This window comes from Phragmites australis, chromosome 2 (assembly GCF_958298935.1).
Source record: "Phragmites australis chromosome 2, lpPhrAust1.1, whole genome shotgun sequence".
NCBI lineage: Eukaryota > Viridiplantae > Streptophyta > Magnoliopsida > Poales > Poaceae > Phragmites > Phragmites australis.
The window spans coordinates 34060870-34084820 of NC_084922.1; the positions used below are offsets into that span (position 1 = coordinate 34060870).

At 47.0% G+C, this 23951-nt stretch overlaps 2 protein-coding genes and 1 pseudogene across 3 annotated transcripts; 2 read left to right on the top strand and 1 right to left on the bottom strand.

Moving 5' to 3' along the window:
- The first annotated feature begins 6534 nt into the window (after window positions 1–6534).
- Window positions 6535–10878, top strand: LOC133908478 (aspartic proteinase NANA, chloroplast-like). Its single transcript, XM_062350522.1, has 2 exons — window positions 6535–7325; window positions 9778–10878. The coding sequence occupies exons 1-2, from the start codon at window positions 6742–6744 to the stop codon at window positions 10643–10645; spliced, it is 1452 nt and encodes a 483-aa protein (XP_062206506.1). The 5' UTR covers window positions 6535–6741; the 3' UTR covers window positions 10646–10878.
- A 711-nt stretch (window positions 10879–11589) lies between these two features.
- On the top strand, window positions 11590–19092 carry LOC133908479 (peroxynitrite isomerase Rv2717c-like; annotated as a pseudogene).
- Window positions 19093–19781: 689 nt separating this feature from the next.
- LOC133908480 (large ribosomal subunit protein eL43z) lies at window positions 19782–22512 on the bottom strand. Of its 2 annotated transcripts, XM_062350524.1 has the most exons (5): window positions 22387–22512; window positions 20736–20775; window positions 20565–20653; window positions 20164–20246; window positions 19782–20073 (listed from the first exon to the last, which is right to left on the bottom strand). In XM_062350524.1, exons 1-5 carry the CDS (start codon window positions 22387–22389, stop codon window positions 20010–20012), a joined length of 279 nt encoding a protein of 92 aa, XP_062206508.1. In that variant the 5' UTR covers window positions 22390–22512; the 3' UTR covers window positions 19782–20009. The 2 variants fall into 2 exon arrangements, with proteins under 2 accessions (XP_062206508.1, XP_062206507.1); XM_062350523.1 differs by lacking the exon at window positions 22387–22512 and having other exon boundaries at window positions 20736–20802.
- Window positions 22513–23951: the final 1439 nt, after the last annotated feature.

Consider the following 23951-nt stretch of genomic DNA (forward strand, 5'->3'; position numbering starts at 1 on the left):
ACGTAGCAACCGCTCTCTGTTCCAGTGAGCACTGTATCGTGTACCATGCCTGTAGCTCCGTTCCCACTTCCCACACTACTAATCATACGTTAGATTAGATGTGTCTTCTGTTTGTGCCTCCTTTCAGATTTTGATCATGCATGTGAACTACTGAACTCTCGATTGACGGGTTTTCAGACGTTCAGAGCGAATAACCAAACCACTCATAGGATCGTACACTTGCTGGATTCTGCTGCAGAACATGTGTGCAAAGCGCAACACACTTCAGAACTTCAGTACTGATGCCAGGCAGGCAGGGGAAGAGCTGCTCTGCGCAAGCAAGACCACAAGTTCCGAGCCGCGCCCGTGACGTGACGAGCTGCCAGCACCCACCTGCCCCAGCCCGGCCGGCCCTCGTAGAGTCGTAGCTTAGAAAGCTGCGGCCGGCGGCACATGGCCAGCCAGCGCCCCGGCCGGCCCCGCGGACCCGGACTGGGACGTGCGCGAACGCGCGACGCGCACCAACACGCCGGCCCCGGCTCGCGCGAGTTAACTCCGCGAAACGACCGACGGCAGTTGGCACCGTAGGTCGGACCGGGGTGCGACGGGGAGCGTTGGACGCGAGGGCGACGTGGAGGAAGATGCCATTTTAACGTGGATTGCTGCCTGGCCCCGGGAACTGGATTGATCCCATGCGGCCGACGAGGCGACGAGGAGGAGCTTTTTGTCATTAATCGACACCCATTACTATGCTTTGTTTCAATAATCCAGCGCTAGTCGTAGCCGTACCCACGTACTGCATGTCGCTCGCTTCGTATGTCGCCCACTCTGCCACTGCAGTTGCGTCAGCGCTGACGACTTTGCGTGTGTTTTTCCCCCTTTTCTGGTCAGTCATGTCGTTCCTCAAGGCTCATCAAAATGTAATCTAGCTAATGCTTTCCGTATATTATCCTTAGCTTAACGACCCATTTGATGATATGCTAGAATAATCTTGTAGCCATTACCCGCGAAAAAAAATCTTGGAGCCATTACTTTATAGTATATACTACTATATACCATGCACGACTTGTACGGGTGCTCGATCCTGTTCTTCTGCGAAACTTAGACGCTCATGCAAGAGTACGTACGACTTTGGCTGCTGATCATTGGGGCTGATGCGGGGCCGGGCACCGGGCATTACGGGCCGGCACCAACCTAACACATTATCCGATCCATGGCCGCTGCTGTACAGCGCACAGGCGTGAAATCATCGCGCCGCCGGCCGCTTATCCGCGGCCTCTCCGGAACATGGCGAACGGCAAAATTCCAGGCCGGCGTATAATTGTTGTTGCCAGGTTGAGGTTCTATTCGGAGAGGAGATCTAGGAGCTGGCACTTGTTTAATTACAGATGCCCACTGCGTGACTACTATACCTATAGGTGCAGGATAACAGTTTTCCGGTGCTTTTACAGGGCATTTTTCAAACCAGCATTTACCGTGACGCCCGAACTTTTCCTCTCTCAAAATGCACTGGCTAAGACTGGTTCGAAGAAACCGCACAGCCCAAGGCCACAAGCAGATGTACATGTGCGCACACCGTGACACATGCCGGTACTACCCGACTAGCTATGCGTAGCACGGTGGCAACCGAGGTTATCCGATCATAGGAGAGCCATGCGTGTGCGTGGCCTCCATTGGTTGCGTGCTGGTGTTCCGCAGTGCGTAACACAACCCGACACGGCCAGCTGAGCCATGAAAGCAAAGCCGGAGACATGATAGTGGTGGTAGATCACAGGCGCCTGTGGTTGAGTGTGGACGTGCCGAGGGCTGGCTGCATGCCTTGGATTAGTGTGAAGTTGCTTGGAAGCTTGGACCAACCACAGTCTGGTCAGGTAAAGAATGTGATCGGCATTTCGTTTTGGAGCGGATCGAGTTCAACATTTCGTGATCAGCATTTCGTTGTGGCCTGCGGACGGGCAGTAGCCCGGTTGACAACATCTTCATGGGTAAGATGAGCTAGAGGGGTCGATTCTCCCTTAAAGGGGCTTGGTTCTATAAAAAAATAAAAAAAATAATAGTAATAATAGTAAAAGCTTAACATTTCCAAATGCTTGGATCGGATAATATCTCATAATATACAATTTGAAATATGAATAGGGACGTAATTTGAATTCAGACAGCCCAACAAGCTGGAGCAAGCTACTGGTGCCAAGTCAGAAGCTACAAGCAGCTTGATTCGGAACAAAGGCATCGATATCAGCTCTGCTTCAATGCCTCAATGTAGGTGACCAGTAATTACCAGAAATGCCCCAAACTGCTCCTGCCGGGTGCCGGCTCTAGTTGCCCCATGCCCCCATGACTACACTTTGACTCTCGTCCCTCATCTCAACCTCTCATAGGCAGCCCATGTGTCACGCTACAATTAATTTCGTGGCTTGGGGCACGGTTAAAAAGCAAGAAAATCACATGAATCTTCTATATATTATACTGTTTCTGTCTCAAAATAAATAACATTTTAAAGTTAAGCATAAATATTAAGTGAAAGATAAAATGACTATTTTACTCTTTTTAATACCATTAAGTGCATAAGAAATGATATTTGTATTGGGAATAGAGGGTAAGCCTGAAAAACTTAAACTAAAGTTATCTCAAAATTATAGATCATATATTTTAAATATTGTAGAAGAGACTAAAACGTCATCTATTTTGAGACGAAGAGGTATCAATTATCTTCGTAATTCACCAATAAAAGGAGTCTACTCCTTCGCTCTCAAGGCCTAAAATTATCACGTTAATCAGAAAAAAGCAAAATATCCTATACATGTTTATAAATTAACTACCACTGCCATTGCAAAAAATAAGCCTAAAATACCAATGTACCTACTTCTTTATTATCCACATATGTCATTATTAAAAAATGAAGCCAAAAGCCGGTAAAAAAGACAACAAACAACACACTAAAAAAGGAAAAAAAGACACTTGGTAAAAAAAAAAGAGATAGGAAAAAATGAATAGCAGGGGAGAAAACGCATGCCTAAAAAATAAAAGTTGAGGAGGGAAGCCGAGCATGAGGCGAGGCCATTATGGATGGGAGCGCTGATAGCAATGTGGGTATCGAAGATGAGGACTAGCTCTTCAACGAGCCTGGGCGGTACGAGGAAGGTTGAGTTTGTTAATAACGGTAGGAATCCTTTCTTTAATTACAACGGGAGAAGATTAAGAACTACGAAGCGAGAAGGAAACGAGCGGTAGCTGAGAGGAGCAGAATATATTGTTGCCGACTAAATTCGGTGATTTTTAAGCCCTATATGGGATAGCAACGGTGATTGTGGTGGCACCAAAAAGCCTAATAGTGGCGAGTAAGAGGAAGAGCACAAACAAACCACGACCATGGGGAGGCTCAAGCAGGCACAATTAAAAGGGAATGAATTGAGTTGGAGGTGGCCTGCCTGGCTGATTGGCGATGGAGATGACAAGCACAGGTGAGATCAGACAATGATGGTTGCCTAACCACGCATATGTGCTGGCCAACCTGCTAGATAGTAGTTGCCCAGTAAAAGAAACTCTCTTTCGCTCTCAAGGGTTCAAAATTATCATATTAATCAGAGGAAATAAAGCAAAATGTTCCTACATCTCTTTATAAAAGAAATAACCCAAAGTAACCCTATGCTAGCTTCTCTATTGTTCGTATCTGCCATTATTAAAAAATGAAGCTTAGTGTCGAGAAAAAAGATTACATAATTTAACTAATGCATAAATTTGTTGCACTTGTATTTGAAAAGATCTGATGTCGTCTAGAGAGGTGAATAAATAGAACTGAAAATTTTATAAACTAAATATAGCGGATCAGTAAAAGACGGACTCTCCGTAGATTTTTTGGAACCTTCATAAATATACGAAGGTTCCGTAGAAATCTACGGATACTCTGGATATTTCTGAAAAAACTCAAATTAATGTCTATGCAACAACAACGTGGATCAAATCCACGAATTAACCAGCACCAGATGATGTGTTCTAACTAATTTCTCCAAGTACATGCAGCTCAAACCTCACAAAGAGATAGATCGGGTAGAAACCTAAAAATCTACGGAAACAAGAATATGCAATAAATCACAAGAGATTGATGTATGAGACATAAGGATTTGTTCACCGAAGTTTGATCACTTCACAAAGAAGTGTCTATATCTCCGTTGAGGTACTCGCAAAGAGCCAGATTTTTTTTCAACCCTTTTTTCACCCAGACGACCACGAAGATCGAGTTAAGATTGCTTACTCAAATTTGCAGGGGTGATACAAATATTTCGAGAGTCACTACAAAATTGGAAGCCCAACGGGCGACGCCTAACCGTCTTGGTGGACAAATCAACAAGAGTAACAAACATGAAATCATCGGCTTGACGAAGAAAACTATTACTCAAGGATAGATTTGAATCTTGCTAACACTTATCCTTGCTCTCACTCAATCCTACACAAGATTTCATTTAGAATCACAAAAGGGGAGTAGAGAGGGGAGCTTTGAATGCTCTTGAATTGCTCATCTCTAGATCGAAATGAATAAGCTAGTTGCTATTAGAGAGAGAGAGGAGGTGTAGGGTATAAATACTTTACACTAAAAAACTAACCGTTATACCTATCAAAATGCGGACACTCCACAAAAGGTGCGTACATTCTGTAAAGGTGTAGACCTTTCACACCCTTAGTTAACCAAACTCTGCTAAAGTACGGACTATCTGCAAAAATACGAACACTCCGTATTTGCACATTTTGAAAAGATTATGGCTAACCTAGGTGCAAGTGTTGTATTCAATGTGTCTCTCATAGGTTTGTTAGATCTTCTGAGCACTTGTTTCTATGCAAATAAGTAAATTTCGTATCATCCTTAATAGTACGATATCGTAAACTCAATTTCAAAAATAAATGAATTTAAAACTATAAGATCCACATGCTATTTTTCCTTTTCCTTTTTGAGAATCACCGTACGTTAAATTCTTACTTGATCAAATTACATCTGTCCATACTTCATAAAACTTATTAGTTCTTTAATTATTTTGTTATTATCATTAAAATCCATTTCGAGACCTAAGATGCACTTTCATATGCATTTAAGAGTTCAAAATTATAATTCAAATGATCTTTTGATGTAAAATGTAACAGAAAAAAAAAGAAAAAAAACATAACTCAATACTAGATGTGTAAAAAGAAATTGTGCGGAACATGGATTTTTCGTACTAGCTGTGAAATTACGCGGGGCACCTTGCTAGCTTCGTAGAAACTCAAGCATAAAACTCTATACCCCGCGTGAAAACGTGGTTACGACGAGCGAGTCATGTTCGGAAGAAAGCCGTACGTCACTCTTACTGCATCCATCCACGATACTTGCCTGATTCACTATCCGTGTAGATTTGCATTCCCCACAACTCCGCCACGAAGCGCACATGTACTACTGTAGCCGGAAGAGTTGGCGGCTCGTTCCAGCGCTTGGGCGCGGGCCACCCTCACGTACATGATACATCCGTGTAAACGGGCGGATCCAACCGAAATCCGGCGCAGCGAGGGAAGCTTTGACCTGTACCGTAACCAGCCTGGTCAGCGGGGCGCGCACAAGCACAGGGCGCCGCACGAAGCGCGTCACCCCCCAGCCACAACACCCACCTCTCCCCCATGTCCAGGATCGGCCATGAGCCAACAACGCCCGCCTAGGATGCTGCACAGCACAGGCAGTCACCACCCTAACCTAAACTAAGAGCAACTTCAACGGACTTCAATCCTAACCCTAGTATCCCGCTCGACATCACCAAATACAATGATCCGGTCGAAAAAAGGGTTTCAATCGGCTCTCTATACCCGCCATCTTCTCTCCATCGCTCGTCACTTTTGTCGGACGGCAAACGAGCTCGCTATTTTATCTCCATCCTAATTGCTACCGTCCGGAGCCTCACAGAAGTGTTCGTGCGTCATCCGCCCGCCACCTGCTAGCCTTGCCGCCACGCTCGCCCACCACATCGCTTGCTGGGCCGTCGCACGCCTTACTGAGCGGGCCTCCGTGCTCAATCGCCTGCCTATTACGTGCTCAAGAGAGAGGGGGGAGGAATGGATAAGGGAGATGAGTGGGTAAGGGAGAGAAAAAGGGAGGAAGAGAAAATAGATATTATTTATGTTAAAATAAAATAAAATAAATATTATTTGTATTAAAAAAAGAGATGTGGCATTTCAATCCTATCGGTTAAATTATTTTGCATTTTGACTACTTTCTTTGTGTGTCATGTAAGTCAAATAGTATTATCAAACATTAGTTGAATAGTATCATGAAAATTAAAAATAGCATGGCAGTTGCAAAGTTATCGTTGTTTGATTATGTTTGATTGTGAGTAGAATTTAGCAATCAAGATTTAGAGAGTTTATTAAAGCACGTAGAGAAATAAATATATTTTTTATATACTTTCCGTACAAAGATAAAAGGGAGGGAGATTTATGGAGTTGGAAAATACTCTAAACTAGTAGTAGCAGTAAACCAAACCGCATCCCCTTCGCACGATAAATACGCACTCCGAGGCGGCACGGTCACGCAGCCCGAAACCAAGACCACCACATTGCCGCAGCAGCAGCGCTTGCAATGGCAGCTCGTCTTGTTTGAGCTTCAAAGAAGCGAGGACACGCGCGCATTGGCGCCGCCGTTCGCGGGCGGCCCTGTATACCGCCGTCGCCCATCGCCGGCGCTTGCGTTGGCGGCCTAGCTAAGCTCCCTGCGCCGTCAGGAAGCAAAGCGGCGCCGCGCCGCGGCTAATGGCGGGTCACCCTCCGATGCTTCTGCTGCTGCTGGCGGCGGCGGCCGCGCTCCTGGCCGCTGCTCCGCCCGGTGCAAGCGGCAAGTCGATGCGGTTCGACCTGCTCCGTTTCGAGGGGGCGTCACTCGCCGAGCAAGCAAGCGCGGACCGGGCGCGCGCGGCGTCCATCTCCGCGCGCGGGCGGCGCCGCGCGGCGGAGACGGCAAGGACCAAGACCAAGGCCGCGCCCGCGGCCGATGCCTTCGCGATGCCGCTCTCCTCGGGCGCCTACTCGGGCACAGGGCAGTACTTCGTGCGCTTCCGCGTGGGCACCCCGGCGCAGCCGTTCCTGCTCGTGGCCGACACCGGCAGCGACCTGACCTGGGTCAAGTGCCGCCGCCCCGCCCCCGCCTACGGGGCGGCGTCGAACGACTCCGACTCCTCGTCGCTCTCGGGCTCCCCGCAGCACGGGCGTGTGTTCCGGCCCGAGAAGTCCAGGACGTGGGCGCCCATCTCGTGCGCGTCCGACACCTGCAAGGCCTCCCTGCCTTTCTCCCTCGCCGCCTGCCCCTCGCCCGGCAGCGCCTGCGCCTACGACTACCGGTCAGTCCCGCCACCACCTTCTCCCACCTGCATTCGCATTCGCATTCCACCCCCTCATAAGCAAAGCCTTAACCCTTGCTTTACTTATAGCACGAGCCTTACTAGTACTAAATCTCTGCGCGTTAATGGTGGTCGATGATGGATCGATCGATCTGGGTGTAGGGCGTGCGTGGTTAATTCGGTCCTGGGCATTGATGAGATGTGAGCAGCAGCAGCAGCAGCGACAGCAATTAGTGGCTGCCTTGTTGGTTGGTAGGTGAGTCGGATCTCGCAATGCAATGGCTCCGGCAACGGCAAAGCAGCGCAGGGTGGGCATCGGGGGCGCGTGTTTAATGCGGCGCAGCTCCGGGCAGCTCTGGCCTGCCTCGCCAGCGTATCGCCGCGCAGGTCACTGCTAGTACTAAACCAATGTAGCACTGTAGCACCAGCACTGGTGATAGCAGAGCACGGCACTGATAGCTCAGTCGAGCTATCTGCGACATGCATTGGTGTGATTGGGATCATGCGAGCCTTTCCCGGTTGCAAGTCCGGTCGATTTGAAGGGGTTTTGGGGACGATCATTGCGTTTGCGCCGGAGTTTTGACGATCGGATCGTCGCTTTTCTTGGTGCGATCAGCTGTGTTAGCTTGTTTGCTCTTGCGCGGGTGCGCACACAATCACTCATCATTCACATGATCGCATCCGTCTTCCCTTCCCTGTCACGGAGACACAGCGGCACAGAGCCATCACGCGCTCAGCGTTCTGCTCAGCGAAAGCGAAGAACCCCGAGCAGACAATGACCCTGACGATGCTGCTGATGCCGACCTCCTGATCGCGATCAATGGCGCCGATAAGGACCACGCTAGGTGCACGCGCGCGCGCGCGCATTTGCACTGGATCGTAGCTCCAGAAAAGGAGGCCCACGGCGGGCATCGATGACGTGTTCGTGCTCCTCTGTTTTTTTCTTGTTCGTGCGTCGACGGGGGGCGCTGAAACACTGAGGCTGCGACGCTGCTGCACGTTATCGCTGTTCGTATCTAGGCTGCCTAGGTGTTGTTGCCATGTACAGCCAGCAGCAGCGTCGCAGAACGAACGGCACCCGAACATGGCGGTGCCTCGCCCTGCTCCGTCATGTGCACGGCGGATTGGGTTGTACTCCATCGGTGCCGGTGCCGGTGCCTGTGTCAGCTTGTCAGGACATCGAACATGTTCCTTAGGAAAGGGACGGTGGAAATATCTAGGCTGCATCGACATGTTTTCTCTTTTCTTGCCTGCTCTTTTTCACTGCTGCCGTGCAAGATATGTATCGCCCCCAAGCAGAGGCTGTAACAACGGTACAAAATTCTTCGGGATTCCAAAGACGTGGACTGGAGTAGCTCTGGAGTCTGTCGCTTGGGGTGCACAGCAAGATGTCTCGCTACATGGCCAAAAGGACAGCAAACAATACTGGCTGCTCTTGTACTAACACTACATCCGTCCTAGTCATCATGTTCCTTCGTCGCCTGGCAGTTCGCGAAACAAGGGTGCGCCAAGGATTGGAATGCTCATATCCTGTCTGGACAATTCTTTTTTTTCCCCCAAACTTTGATGCTTGGATTTTAGTATATCTGAGGGTATGGACAGGGTGCCCTGTTTTGGCAAAATTCTATGGTTGGTCCACGGACTTTGCCACCAAATCGATAACGTTCCTACCAAGCATACATGATTTGTTGCATCGATTTGGGAAAGGTATCAATCCTCACTGCTTCACAGATAAAGCTACATAAATTCATTCTCCTGGACCATACCCGGGCCACGTTCTCTTTAGTCAAAGCTCGTTCTGATCGGATTAAAGTAGCTAATCCTCCAGTTCAAATGCACCGTGCTACTGTACAAAAGTAGCTTGGCATTGAGCTGCTACAATCATTTTTGCCTGTCCTCGGCCCAAGACACGTCAGGTGCTTAATCAGGTATGCAATGTGGCCATAAATACGGCCTAAGCTTGGTTATCACTGTACTGCCATGTTAGGTCCACTTCTTGGATCCTTTGATACACAGCTCATGAAAAGACATGAGCACATTTCCCCTTGTTCCTGTTGTTTAATCATTGGGCTCAAGAGGACTGCGTTTGCAGGATGTTACTAGCTTCCAAGCCGGTCATGGCATGCCACTTCTGTTGCTTGCAAGTTAGCATACTGCTTAGATACGCACAGACCACAGACGAGTATCAGTTATGCCTGTTTTTGTTGCCGGGAAATTGTACGGTTTTGGTGATTGGTCAAACTCGGTTCTAGTAGCATTCAGAACAGGAGACGTTTGAATTAGTAGCGTACAAGCAACATTGGCTGCAATTTTCAATATTTTTTTGTTTGGTTGGATTGGAGTACGCAGATGATGCATGGCACCGAGGCACCTTAATGAGATCCTTGAATCGCGCCATGTGCCATGCACGCGGTGACTAACCGCCGCGTACTTTTTGCTTGATCCGCGGCAGGTACAAGGACGGGTCGGCGGCGCGCGGCACGGTGGGCACCGACTCGGCGACCATCGCGCTGTCGGGGCGCGCGGCCAGGAAGGCCAAGCTGCGGGGCGTCGTGCTGGGCTGCACCACCTCCTACAACGGCGACAGCTTCCTGGCCGCCGACGGCGTGCTCAGCCTCGGGTACAGCAACATCTCCTTCGCGTCCCGCGCCGCGGAGCATTTCGGCGGCCGCTTCTCCTACTGCCTTGTCGACCACCTCGCCCCGCGGAACGCCACCAGCTACCTCACCTTCGGCCCCAACCCGGCGGTGTCATCCTCCTCCAAGACCGCCTGCGGCTCATCGGCCGCGCCCGGCGCGCGGCAGACGCCGCTGCTGCTCGACCACCGGATGCACCCGTTCTACGCCGTGACCGTCAACGGCATCTCCGTCGACGGGGAGCTCCTCAAGATCCCGCGCCTCGTCTGGGACGTAGAGAGGGGCGGCGGCGCCATCGTCGACTCGGGGACGAGCCTCACGGTGCTGGCCAGGCCGGCGTACCGCACCGTGGTGGCAGCGCTGAGCAAGAAGCTCGCCGGGCTGCCGAGGGTGACCATGGACCCGTTCGACTACTGCTACAACTGGACGTCGCCGTCGTCGGGCGAGGACCTCACCGTGGCTGTGCCGAAGCTGGCGGTGCACTTCGCGGGATCGGCGCGGCTGGAGCCGCCGTCGAAGAGCTACGTGATCGACGCGGCGCCCGGCGTGAAGTGCATCGGCGTGCAGGAGGGGGAGTGGCCCGGGGTGTCCGTCATCGGCAACATCCTGCAGCAGGAGCACCTATGGGAGTTCGATCTCAAGAACCGACGGCTCAGATTCAAGAGGTCGCGGTGCACGCAATGATTGGGCGGCGCTGATGGATCGTTCTTCCCTCCACTTCTTTCGTTTTTTCCTCTTGTGGTGGTGATCTTGCTGATTCTTTTTTTTCTTTACCCAATGTTCAGATACTAATGCAATGAGAAATGTACCTTCTTGCAATGCAAAAGTGATAACTGTAATGAGTTTCCTTTTCTTTGTTCCACCCTTTTGTTCTTGTCATTTCAGTGAATATATATGTTCAGAACTCATTCGTTCCACATTTGTGCATTATCTCATCTCATCAAATTATGGATCGTGCACCGCGCAAAATTTATTTTACAGCAAAATGTTGGCACTTCAAATTCAGTACACGATTGCCCTGCCGCTGAATTGTTTTGAGGTAGCGATGTGGGGGACAACTATGTCACGTACGTTCAAAGCCCAATAAACTGGTAGCATCGAAAGCCCAATGGGTCGGAACACAATAATTTTTTATTTTTATATTTTAAATAAAAATTACAAATATATATGTCTATTTTTAAAAATTACAGATCTATGTCACCTTTCTAATGGACAACAAGAGTCTAGATCCCTGAAATTTATCTTTTTTTGTTTCTAAGATATAAGTTATATTTTGTCTGAATTTTTTAAGAGTTAGATGTCTATGTCACAATTTTTTTTAATTTTTTATGACTATTTTAATAGGGTTTAGCATCGGAACGCAACATCTTTTATTTTTAAATTAGGACAGGTGGTCTAGCGCTCTTTCAATTAGGAATAGGAGTTTAGATTGCATTTTTTTTTATTCAAAACGAACATAAAAATTTACAAATTTTCATTTAAAAAATAAAAACAAAATAATTTTGAGAACACAAGGTCTTTGTAGCTCACGAGTCACGACGTTGTGCCCTGCGAAGAAAGCGATGACCTGACCGACTGACCAACGAAAAGTCTAAGACCCAACCGAAGACAGACACGAAAAAGGAAGAATGGAAGTCACCGGCGCAACCACGGCCACGCAGCCTCCGATGCCGCACCCGGCGGTGGCGCCGCTGGCCTTCCTGCTGGGAAAGTGGCGCGGGAAAGACGAGGACAGCTTCCCCACCATCTCCTCCTTCCGCTACAGTGAGGAGCTCCTCTTCTCCCACCACCCCTCCAAGGTGCGCTCCTACTTGTGATGTTTCCCTTGCAAAAATCTGTCTTTTGTTGCCCAAAGCTTAGAGCTTTATCTTGCCTTGCCAGGCTGGGTGTGGGCGGGTGTAGCCTATGATCTCGTGCACGCAGAGAACGTGGAAGGCGGCGTCTGGTGAGCAAATGCAGGCCGAGAGTGGGTACTAGCGGCCCTGCTTCGATGACTCCATTGAGGTAGTCATCGCTCAGAGCACATGCCTCGCCGAGGTGTAGGTGAGCCCCTAGTGGCCCCTGGTTTCTCTTCAAGCATAGCTGGGGTGTGCATTTTTTAGGACAATTGCAATTTGCTATACTGTTTATGTTTAGTGTTTAGTTCTGGATATATGCCACCGGTCTGTCGCATACCTAGGGTATGTTTGGTGGATCGAACAAGATTCCGTAGAGCTGCACCATATATTCTGGATAGGGAGAAGTAGGCTGAGTGAAGTCATATATGTTGAATGAAAGAGTTTTAGTTGGTTGTATCTGAGGTTGCATGAGCGGATGCAATAAGCTGATTTTATGTTTGGTTGGTTAAATCTGAGGCCACACGAGCGGATGCAAGAGTTAAGATTGTAATTGATTACTCGTATGAAGATGTTTTCGTGATACTGACAAGTGGGTCCGCCTGCATGAGCAGTTGCAGAGTATGCATCTGCTCATCCAGGATGATGAGTGAAGCTCAAATCGAGCTTCACTCCTCAGCCAGGCTGAGGTCATGCATTTGCATGAGTGAATGCAAACAGGAACAATAGATACAAGTAATCAAACATGCTTCTTCCTGAGATTTTACGCATCCGCTCATGCAAGCTAAGACTCATTCAGTGAACCAAACAGACCCCTAGTGAACCACTGCACTTTCTGTTGCTTGCACTGGTAATGGAAGAATGATTTGTGCTGTTGCACGTTGCGCCAAGAGATGCAGGAAACTAGCATCTTGAAACTAGCAGTCATTGTCGGCGTTACCTTACTACGCTAGTCGGGCGGGGTTGGCGCGCGGCTGGCGAGCGTTCAGGAGGACGCAATGCCGACGGGAGTACGGGTGGCCGTTAGCGAACCCGATCTCCTTGGTGCTGACATCATGCGCTGGCGACACCCGCCATCACCGATAAGCATGATAACAGTCATAGTGGCAGCAATGCCAGCCCCACGCATGACCGCCACCAGCATTTGGACTTTCCTCACCGTAGTGGGCCCCTTACACGTCAATGCGGTGGGCCCAGTCCGCTGGGTAGTCAAGGTGAGGCCCATGCCTCATGTTTGGTCCACAAAAACCCTAGTGAGGTCTGCTTAAACAACTACACTCGGCGTTACGGGTGCCTATGCCGGGGTGGTCACGAATGCCCCATACCTTGCTGTCACGGGCATTATGGTAGTGGGGACGATCCAACCCCTATGGGCTATGGACATATCCTCACCATAAGTTGAACTCCCTCCCCCAACACTGATACTGTCCCCATTTGCGCCACCTCTTCCTCGCTCTGCTCCGCCTGCTCCCAGCGTTGATAGGGCACGCGGGGGGTACTATAGACCTTTTTGCCAGCTTGCTGCCTGCTATCTCCTGATCCCATGCCCCCAACACCGACCCAATGCTAGACGAGCTCCTGGCGATCTACAGGCCCATAAAGACCGGCCCTTGGGTGCCACCCAGCCCAGTGGAGGTACCTATTGTGCGATTGAGGGCCTTGGATGTCCAGCCAACAAAGTGTAGAACCAGGTCCAGGCACTCAGTGCATCTCCTTTGGAGGATCTCTTGACTGGCTAGGCACTTTTAGGAGGAAAAGTTGGTGGCGAGCCAGCGCCGTCTGAGGGTCATCACCAGACTGAAGATGATGATGCGACCTTCCTCAAGCTGCTCTTCACATCGCCGAAGCCAGGCATTCTGCTAGCAGAACTATTGCTCTCGGCTCCCACCTACACTGCTGACATAGGGCGCCGCTTCAGTGCCTGTCTGATGCCAAAACTTCACATCGTCCCCGTGGCTCAGATGATTGAGGAGCTTGTTGCTTGTCGGCTCGGCTACTGCACACCTGATGCACCTTCGATGGACAACGTTGTGGCTGAATACAAGGCTATGTACAATAATCCTTTGCCTTAGAAGGTTACACAAGCTTTGAACGCCATCTGCCGCATTGACGCCATTCCACCTCCGGTGGCTCACGTCTGGCCACTTTGGATGCCGGTGCAGGCCTGTAGTTGGTAAGCTAAATGCAGAACTGCATGAAGTCTTCGTTCCACCCATGTCAGCAAGTCCAGTTGTTTGCATTAGCGCAATTTCCTCATTTCAGTTCTCCCTAATGTGTCTCCTTGTAGTAGGTAAGGTTGACCTGGTAGTGTTCTAGATTGGTGTTATGGTAGTTTGGTTAGGCCTAGTGCTATGCTTGTCTATGCTTCTTTTCCCTAAAATGCTGCTGAGCATTAGGCTCTACTGGCTGTGTGCTGTGTTATGGTCATGCCATGTTCTGTGGCGAGGGAATACCAAAGACACCCCTGTAAGACTCGCAGTTGTGTATTGCAGCCATTGATATGAATGATCAATCTATTTCTATTCTAAGTTGGAATGCTAGAGGATTAAATGAGGGTGCTAGAAGGGACAATTTAAGAGAAATGTTTTACTCCTCGTGGTGTGTAATTGCTTGCATTCAAGAAACAAAACTACAATTCATCTCTTCCTGCCAATTACACCAAATTGCCGACACACACCTAGCTAGTAATCTTTTCCTCCCAGCTGATGGTGTGAGGGGAGGTATCCTGGTGCTATGGAATGATTAGCTAGTGACTCTTACAAATCCGGTTTATAGGGATCACTCCTTGTCTGCAATAGTGCAACTCCTACAAAGCAATCAACGGTTCTTGCTTACTACGATTTATGGGCCGAGTGAGGACAGGGACAAGTTGGATTTCATGCAAGAGATCATGAACATTAAGCCGTCAGACGGATCACCGTGGCTAATCTTAGGGGATTTTAATTTGATATATGAAGCGCGTGACAATAGTAATAGCAATCTGAACCGTCGATTGATGGGCCAATTCAAATCGGTCCTAAATAGCTACGAGCTTAAAGAAATATGCCCGCATGATCATAAATACACGTCGAGTAATGAAAGGGAAGTTCCAACCTTGGTCAGGTTGGATCGCTTCTTCTGTGCCACAAGCTGGGATGCGTTATTCTCCTCCCACCTCCTCCAAGCTCTCTCGTCCTCCATGTCAGACCGTTGTCTGCTGCTGCTGGCTAGCGAAAATGGGTCATGTCGACTGCCTTTGTTTCGGTTTGAAAACTTTTGGCCGAAGATTTCAGGATTCGTTGATGTCATCCAAGAGGCTTGGGCCTCTCAACAAAAGCACACAAACCCATTGCGACACTTGGCCGTATGATTTCGTGCAAAATTCGAAGCGCAAGAGAGTAGGCCACTCTCCTTGGAGGAGGTAGCCCTTAGGAAAAGCCTGAAATAAATCGAGAGTTTTAGGCCTTGCGCAGTAGAGAAGGCGTGCAAAAGGCAAGCATCCAGGGTTACCTACCATTGGACTGGAGATGCTAGTACCACCTTCTTCCACTAGAAAATGATTGGATGGAGGAGAAAGAATTACATCCAACAGCTCAACACCCTACATGGAATCGCTTCTTCTCATGAGGACAAAGCATTGTCTCTCTACCTCCACTATGAGGGGCTCATAGGCACCAAGAAACGCAGATCGCGCACCTTCAACTAGGACCTTCTTCAGCTATCGCAGATATATGACCTGGATTTGGAGACACCTTTCACCGAAGACAAAGTTTGGCATGCTATACTAACAATGCCGGCTGAAAAGGCTTCTGGGCTGGACGGCTTCACCAGGACCTTCTATAGATCTTGCTGGCCAATCATAAAGGACAATTTGATGGCGGTTTTCCAATGCATTCACAACTGCTCTGCAGAGACTTTTGGAATGCTTAACACCGCTAGACTCACCTTGATTCCAAAGAAAGAGGCTCCTACTACTGTCAATGACTTTAGACCTATTAGTTTGATTCACTCCTTTGCCAAGTTCCTAGCTAAAGTGCTGGCCATCACGTTAGCCAAGCATATTGATGCCCTAATTTCCCCCTCACAGAGCGCCTTCATCAAGGGACGATGTATTCATGATAATTTCATACTAGTTCGCAATAGTGCTAAGGCTTACCACCGTAGTCGGACTCCATCCTTAATGGTAAGGCTTGACATTGCGAAAGCATTTGATTTGGTTTTCTCAGAGTACTTGCTAGAGCATTTACAGGTCAGGGGATTTCGCACGCGATGGCGGGATTTGATAGCCATTACACTTGCGTCCTCGACATCATCCATTCTGTTAAATGGTGTCTCGGGACAACCGATTAGGCATAGGTGTGACTTAAGGCAAGGGGATTCGTTATCTCCATACCTCTTCATCCTGGCAATAGATCCGCTGCAGCACATCCTAGATTTAGTGACGGAGGCAGGAAGACTATCCTGCCTTCAAGAGTGATTGACTTGCTTGTGCCTTTTTTTGTACGCCAATGATGTTGTCCTCTTCCTTAATCCTGTGCAACAAGAGCTTATGACACTGCTTGCCATTCTATAGAACTTTGGAGAGTTTATTGAATTGCAAGTTAACTTGCAAAAAAGCTCTATTGCTATAATCAGATGCCAGCACATAGATCTAGACGACCTCTTACAGATCTTTCTAGGGAATGTGGCATCCTTTCCGCTGCACTATCTTGGCCTTCCATTGACGCTTGGGTGGCTTCACATGTACAATTGCAGCCAATCCTTGATAAGGCTGCACGTCGCATAGCTGGATGGAAACCAAAACTACTAATGCCGGTAGGGAGAAATGCCTGGGTCAAGTCAGTCCTGTCTTCCTTGCCAACTTATTTACTAACCGCCGTCAAGCCACCCAAGAAGTTCTACAAATCTCTGGACCGATACCGCCATGGTTTCCTATGGAAAGGACACGAGGACTGTAACGGGGGAGCTTGCAAAGTTACGTGGAATAGGGTCTGTCGGCTAATTGAAAAGGCCTAGGCATCCTAGATCTTCAAAAGTTTAGTAGGGCGCTTCAGTTACGATGGTTGTGGTTTCAATGGACAAAGCTTGAGAGCCCCTGGATAGGACACCAAGTGCCATGCGCCGCCGCGGACACAACTTTATTCCACTCTTGAACCAAGATCACACTTGGTAATGGAAGGAAAGCAGAGCCTTCTGTAGTGCTCGATGGTTAGATGGGGAGGCCTTGAAAGACATAGCCACATTGCTCTACTTGCACTTGAGAAGGAAGAATAGAACATTGGCCAATGCTTTCTAGGACAACAATTTGATTCGTGACATTCGCTCTAACTTGATGACATACTTAATTGCTGAGTTTGTCATTCTGTGGGACATGATCCATGTAGTCCAACTGAACCAAATGGATGGCACGATCACCTGGACATCGACAACAGATGGAACATATACAACAAAGTCTGCATATCTGGCCCAGTTTGCGGACATGCCTAACAAAGGATACAAGAAGCTTATTTGGAAAGGATGGCCACCTAAATGCAGATTCTTTTCATGGCTGATGATTTAGGATCGAGTTTGGACAGCCCAACGCTTACTACTTCGATGCTGTATCAACCAATATTTCAGTCCAATGTGCCTTCGAAACTTGGAGACATCGGTGCACTACTTCATTGAGTGTTCGACTGCTAGAAGAATTTGGACACGAGTTGAGGGGTGGCTACACTTTCCTTCCTTAAACCCTTCTGCATGGACCGGCACATCCTCCATTGAAGGGTGGTGGAGAGAGTGCGCCTGCCAGTCGGCAAGCTTACAAAAAGGCATTAAGACTCATCATCCTGATCCTTTAGGAGTGGTGGAAAGAATGAAACGGACAGATTTTTCAAGTTGAAAAGCTCAATGAAGACGACATTTGCAACAGGATCAGAGAGAAGGCAATGGTATGGGGTATGACAGGCACCCCTACGTTATCATCTCTTAGAGATAGCCGTGAAAATTCTTCTTTTCAATATGATCTCTAAACTGTGACGTTGTATGTCTTTTCCTTTCGCCTTGCCTCAGCCTTAGAGTTGGCTCGCCTATAGGCATGTAACCGTGTTGTAAGCATCGTTGATGCATATTCTTTTCTATCTAATATAAACACTCACATGATGACTTTAAAAAAAAAAGGAAACTAGCATCAAGCCCACATTTCATTGCAGAAATGTTATTCTATTCTTGTATTTTAGTATGGAAATTTTATCAATGATTGAAGGAAATGTGTAGGAATAGCATTGTAGCAAAGTAGCTAACTAAAGTTGGAAATTAGGATCCATCAGACAGTGTTTCTTTTGTCGCAAGTTGAAAGCTTTTTTTGTTTTTTCTATAAATTTGTATGTTACATATTCCTTCAATAGTGTGCGTTTGATTTATTGTGTCATGTCTATAAAATTGCAGAAGGGTTCATATGACGCTGAAAAGAAAACAGTGACACTCCAAAGCGAACTTGTAGGTGATGCATCAAAGGTACTGCTAACTAGATAACAGTGGTTCCCTGTTATCCTTTTTTCTTTCAAGTCTTTTCTACTACATTATCATGTGAGAATATCCCCTAAAAAATATATCATGATACAGAATATACAAAGCTTCTATACTTAAACCAGCTAATCATGAAATTTTGCACCAAGGAATCCATCGTTGCTTAGGAACAAGTCTACTTTTCAGATTGCTGTACTCTGATATGCATTTTGTTGTTCATGAATCATGTAGATAGGTAGCGGTATAACTTGGTCCATAGGTTCTCCCATTTGAGTTTTGATTGCCCCCTAGGTTCAGTCTGTCTTGGAATCGCTATTTTGAACTTCTGCAGTTTGATTGCATAGCCTTCACACGTTCACCTGAGATGGATCTATTACAGATACTAGAATTTCAGATAGAGGTGAGATCTCATCTGTTTCCGATGACCTTGAAATCCACGGTATAGATGGAGCCTAGCTGTTGTCGTTTCCACTGATATTGCGTAATTTTGTCAGGTAAAGCAGATCACAATTCACAAGAGCTTTCCAAGTGGTAGATGGGGAGCTCTGGTACGTCGTTCAGATGGCAACAGTTACAACTAGCCTACAGCCACATCTCAAGGCCCTTCTCAGAAAGATTTGAAGATGACAACCAATCTCCTATAGCGAGGACGCCTCTTCAGATAATGCGTGGTTCGCCTGACGTCCTGAACACAAACTTCGGTTCATTGTTTCGAGCACTTTAACTTCAATAAGCTGAGGATCTGTCATGCATGTAAACAACTTAACATTCAGCGCGTGGTCTACGTGCAAAGACATTTTATTTACGATACTGTACATGTTTCAGTGTGAGTTCGTGCATCTCGTGTTGCATGGCGTTCGGATAAAGCAAACACTTCATGCATTTCATTTAACATGCAAGTCAACAGCTTAAAAGTTCATGACACATAAGCTATGGTTGCTCGCATCAGAAACATCTGGACTCGGTCCATGTTGATTACCTACATGCACCGTTCCTTCCTATATCTACAGATACAATTATACTATTAAAGTCTAACCTGGTAGATACATATGAATCGTACTTCTCTGAAAGCTGCTCGTTAGATATATTACATCTGCTACAACCAAATATCATCACATGTAATTACATCTACAAACGTAAAATTATTACATCCGTCCATACAGCCAACTAAACAATTTTATACCCTGCAGCTTAAAAAACGAGAACCAAACGAGAACCAAACAAATCCTTAATATATCGCTACATGAGCGGATGCACAATTGAAGTGCTCTAGCCTCCGGTTTCAGCATCATGCGGTTATAACGGTCCGTGCATCTGACGCTCTTACAAAGTAGGGTGGCAAATCGGGATGCATAAACAAGGTTACAGACAATAGAACCATAAGAACTTGGTTCTTATGGTTTACACTTACCATAAGAGCTTGGTTCTTGTTGATTTTGAGCATATGCACGCCGCAAAAATTCAACGAGGTGAGAACCACAAACCAGGGACGCAGCTGCTAAGTGTAAAAAAGAGAGGAAATTGATGACGAAAGCGGGCATAGGATCACAGATCACCGAACAAGTATGCAATAGCAACCTGAGTACGATTAGGTATTATCCTAAAAGCTTAAGCAGAAGCAAAAAGTACTGAAGGAAATTCTTGGCCAAATAGCCGATACAGTGATTTGCCAAGTCTTGACTCGACTACAAAACCCGGGGTCTCCTGGATAGACAAAAGTGCTGCAATCACGCTTCAGTCTGCTCCCTCAAGCGACGGATTGTGCTCCTGACAGTGACCGCACTAGCAGTGCTGCAAATACGCAAAACAAAATTAGCAAATATGACGTGGCAACAGCCGGGATGCCTTGGAAGATAAAAATGTGTGTCAGCAAGGAGATACTTCATTGTATAAGCACCGCCGGCCTTGACCTTCCCGCAGTCCTTGCACCCCCAAATTCCAACTGCTTTCCTCTTCACAGCAAACTGGCATGAATAAAAAAGCAAAGTGGGAATTAAGACAATTGTCGTGCTTTGCAGCATCTATATTTTACAAACAATTTGCTCAACCTGCCTAAACCTTATCACCGATTCAAATATGACAAGCAAACGAAATAGTCCCAAGCAATAGATTTAAGACAGGTAGCTTTCATGTTCTCGAATCACTACAGTTCTTAATACGTTGGTACTGTGAGTGCTTATAACAAGTACACGTAGATAAAGATAGCATGTATTAAACAGTTGACAAAACAGCACAACACAGCCAGGCAAAAGCTTAACCAGACCAGCTAACAGAAGACATACCTTCCCACAGAATTCGCAGAAGTACTTGGAGTGCTGAGACACCTCCATCTTCTTGATTTGCTTACGCAAGCTGGCACCATACCTAGTGCCTGTAACATGTTAATTTGTAAGCATCTAACTTAACAACGAGACACATGAATGAGGACATAGGCCATTTTTCAAAGTTTGTACCATATTTGCCAACAATTCCAGCCTTCTTCGTGCGCTTTGTCTGAATACACATTGGAAAAACAATAAGTTACACAGCTGCTTACTAAAATAGTTCAATCAATATAATTAGTACAAGGGTAGCTGTAAATTACTAATGCAGATTTAACAACAGCTAGAACTGTTTCTTGTTAGATTGTATAAAGGATTGCACACACTCAGGTCGACAAGCCAATAGATAAATTGTATGCCAAATGCCACTAGATAACTCAGGATGCCAAGTAAACCTTGAAAGTGTCTATAACTGAGGAATTACAATGGCTATAACTTAGCACTAGAAGGTACTGTCACAGTGCCAGAGCAACACAGAGGCAACAGCTTCCATTACACATCAAAGGGGTAGGTGTAGCACATTGAGAACATAACATGAATAGATATATGGTCATTTAATTCTCATCCAGCTTGGGCTATTTGCTATGTTTTTCCAATTCTGATGGAACTTGCAGGAACAATTAGGATGAAATCTTACCGTACAAAGAGACCCACAAAAAACTGACAAGATGCAATCTGCATTCACAAATACTTGTCACCGTTGACTTCGATGGTCAAACTTAAATATCTAGCCAATTAATGATACAAAACAGTTAAGACCATCAAAATCAATTGTGCCAAGTACTTGAGAACAAAGTATCTCATCATTATCTTGTTAATTAGTACTTTCTCGAAAAGGTAACAGTGTAACACTACCTTCTACAGATCTCTAATGTCTTCATTAACATCAAATCAACAACACCATTGCAGAACTACGCAACTTACACTCAGATAATAACTGCAAAATTACCGTAACCTGGTTCTGAACACGTGGAGTATAAGACTACCCATCACCCTTGCTAATATTAGTTTCATAATATTTTCAGGTGCTAAGCAGTCCTAACAACATCAAAAACTGTTGCTGTTTGGTTGATGCCGAAGTTTAGCCCCTTTAAGGTTAAGCAATAAGCATGCCAAACCTATTAGGCAGCATTTAGCTCGTTGCCTAACCTTAAAGTGTGGCGGTGTCACCATTGGCCATCAAGTAAACACCAAAAAAAATTTGGGCAATGGGCGATCCTGTGGAAGCTCGACTATGCGTTCTCCTGTACAGAAGGCATAGTGATCCGCTCAACTCCCAGTATACTCCCGAAATGCGTCCTCTACCCCTAGGAATTTGCTAGACTAAAATCCACTTGAGCAGGAGCAATTCCAGACTTCCAGTGATTTAACTTACTAACAACACCTGAATATTTTTTTTTTGTATAACCTAGAGGCCAAACCACCCTAAACACCTGCAAGTTCCAAAAGAATTGAAATACATCGGCTGGTCTGAAGTATGTTTGCTTGACGAAAGAAAAATCAAGGCACACGCCCCAATTCCCAAAACTAGTCTACAGAGCTTAGCCCATCACTACCAAATCGCAGCAAGCCTGACATGTCTTGGCGCCCCCACGATCCCACAAGATACATCCCAACAAACGCCCAGAACTACGCCTCCTCCAACGAATAACAAACAAGAAACCATTCCTACGAGCACCAAAACGCGTTCAAATATCACAGAGATCTACGCAGGCAACCCGCAGAGGGTACAGCTCTTCGGAATGGGTAACAACAGAGGAAAGGAGGAGGTGCAGCGGCATACCATCTCGGCGACGGGTTAGGAGGCGTCTGCGGCGGCGGCGGCGGCGGCGGCGGCGAGGTCGGGGTGGCGGCGGCGCGCGTGCGAGGGCTCGACTCGGAATTGCGAGAGGGATCTTATATATAGCGTGGCTAGGGTTTTGCGGATGCAAAGCTCGGGCCTTTAAGATGGGCCGGGCCAAGTGAATTTTTCTGTGGGCCTAAATACTGCACCGCGTTAGTAAACTGCACACACGGCCGCCTACCAGCCTGAAAGCTTCTGATCCCGGCCCTAGAACGGGTCCTCAAATCGGGAGCTTTTTATTTTTATATATTTCTTAAATCAAAAAATTGTAAAAATCGAACGGGTCCTATACACCACCAATTTTTTCAGAAATTTTTTGTGACTATTTCAATAGTGTTTTGAATTTTGAGAGCAACAAATGGCAATGGAATGTAGTTTTTTTTTGCTTGATGTTTTGGATAGTGCCTAGATGTATGATTTTTCAAAACAGATATATATATATATATTTTTAAATTTTCAATTAAGAAATATAAAAATATCAAAGAAGCTGGGTCTTGTCTTTGGGCTGCGTTAAGGAAGAAGAGAGAAAGGGAGCATCATCTTCTTTCAATCGACAAACGGACGGACGGGCGAAGAGGCAAGAAAAGAAGCTAGAACGCGGTGGTCGAATCCTCTCGAGTAATGCTGGCGATCGGGAGAAATGATGACGATTAGTACGGTTTTTCTGCTAATCAATCGCACACTAAGAACAACATGGAGGCCTTGAGCCGCTGATGAATAATGTGTGCACTGCTTCGTTGGAGCTAATAAGGATGTGTTTGGTTCATGTGATGGATATGAATGGGAGATGCCATCCCAGTTTTCATGGTGGTTGGTTGGATGGATGAGGTGGCTAGCAATAGGAATACACCTTGAGATGTTGGATGGGGGATTTGGCCAAAACAAACAGACCGAGCCATCCACACTCGTGCTCATCTCTCACGTGACTCACACACAATATATGGGCTCACCGTTTCCTTACCTACCCACTCCATCGCACATCTCACCCCTCACCTGGTCTCGCTCATCCATTGGCGGCGGCCCCTTTGACCCATTCGACCCAGCCATTTCCTCTGGCGACTCGGTGGTCCCTCGTACCTGGCGGCCCCTTTGGCGAGCAGGCGACCTCATCCGGCGAGTAGGCGAATCCTGTGACCCGGCGAGCAGGTAGATCATCTGATCCAACTCCTCCTCCTCCGACCAGCACCCACTAATCCTATGTCCTCCTGCGACCAGACAACTCCTCCGACTTGGCCTTCTCACCCAGCGTGGAAGAGAAGATCGAGCCGCCAGCTGAGGTGAACATCAAAGCTTTATTTGATTCAAGGTTTAAGGCTCTTCTTTTGGTTTTATTAGATCAAAAGAGGGGTGTTGTTGGGTTAAAAAAATTTCTCACCTCATCAGCTCTCCTAGGAGGAACAGAGTTCCAGAGAAAATTCATCACCTTTAGAGATCTCCAATCACAAGCTACCCATAGAGATTTTGACATTGCTGGCAAGCTCCCAATATTGATAATTGTAGGATGA

Excerpts from the sequence above, each read along its gene's own strand:
- LOC133908480 (XM_062350523.1), bottom strand. The coding sequence starts at position 20,787 with ATGTGTATTCAGACAAAGCGCACGAAGAAGGCTGGAATTGTTGGCAAA. Across the intron at positions 20,247-20,564 it reads TCTGCGAATTCTGTGGGAAG|TTTGCTGTGAAGAGGAAAGC; the intron begins GTATGTCTTCTG and ends TATTCATGCCAG. Across the intron at positions 20,074-20,163 it reads GGCGGTGCTTATACAATGAA|CACTGCTAGTGCGGTCACTG; the intron begins GTATCTCCTTGC and ends GCGTATTTGCAG.
- LOC133908478 (XM_062350522.1), top strand. The coding sequence starts at position 6,742 with ATGGCGGGTCACCCTCCGATGCTTCTGCTGCTGCTGGCGGCGGCGGCC. Across the intron at positions 7,326-9,777 it reads GCCTGCGCCTACGACTACCG|GTACAAGGACGGGTCGGCGG; the intron begins GTCAGTCCCGCC and ends GATCCGCGGCAG.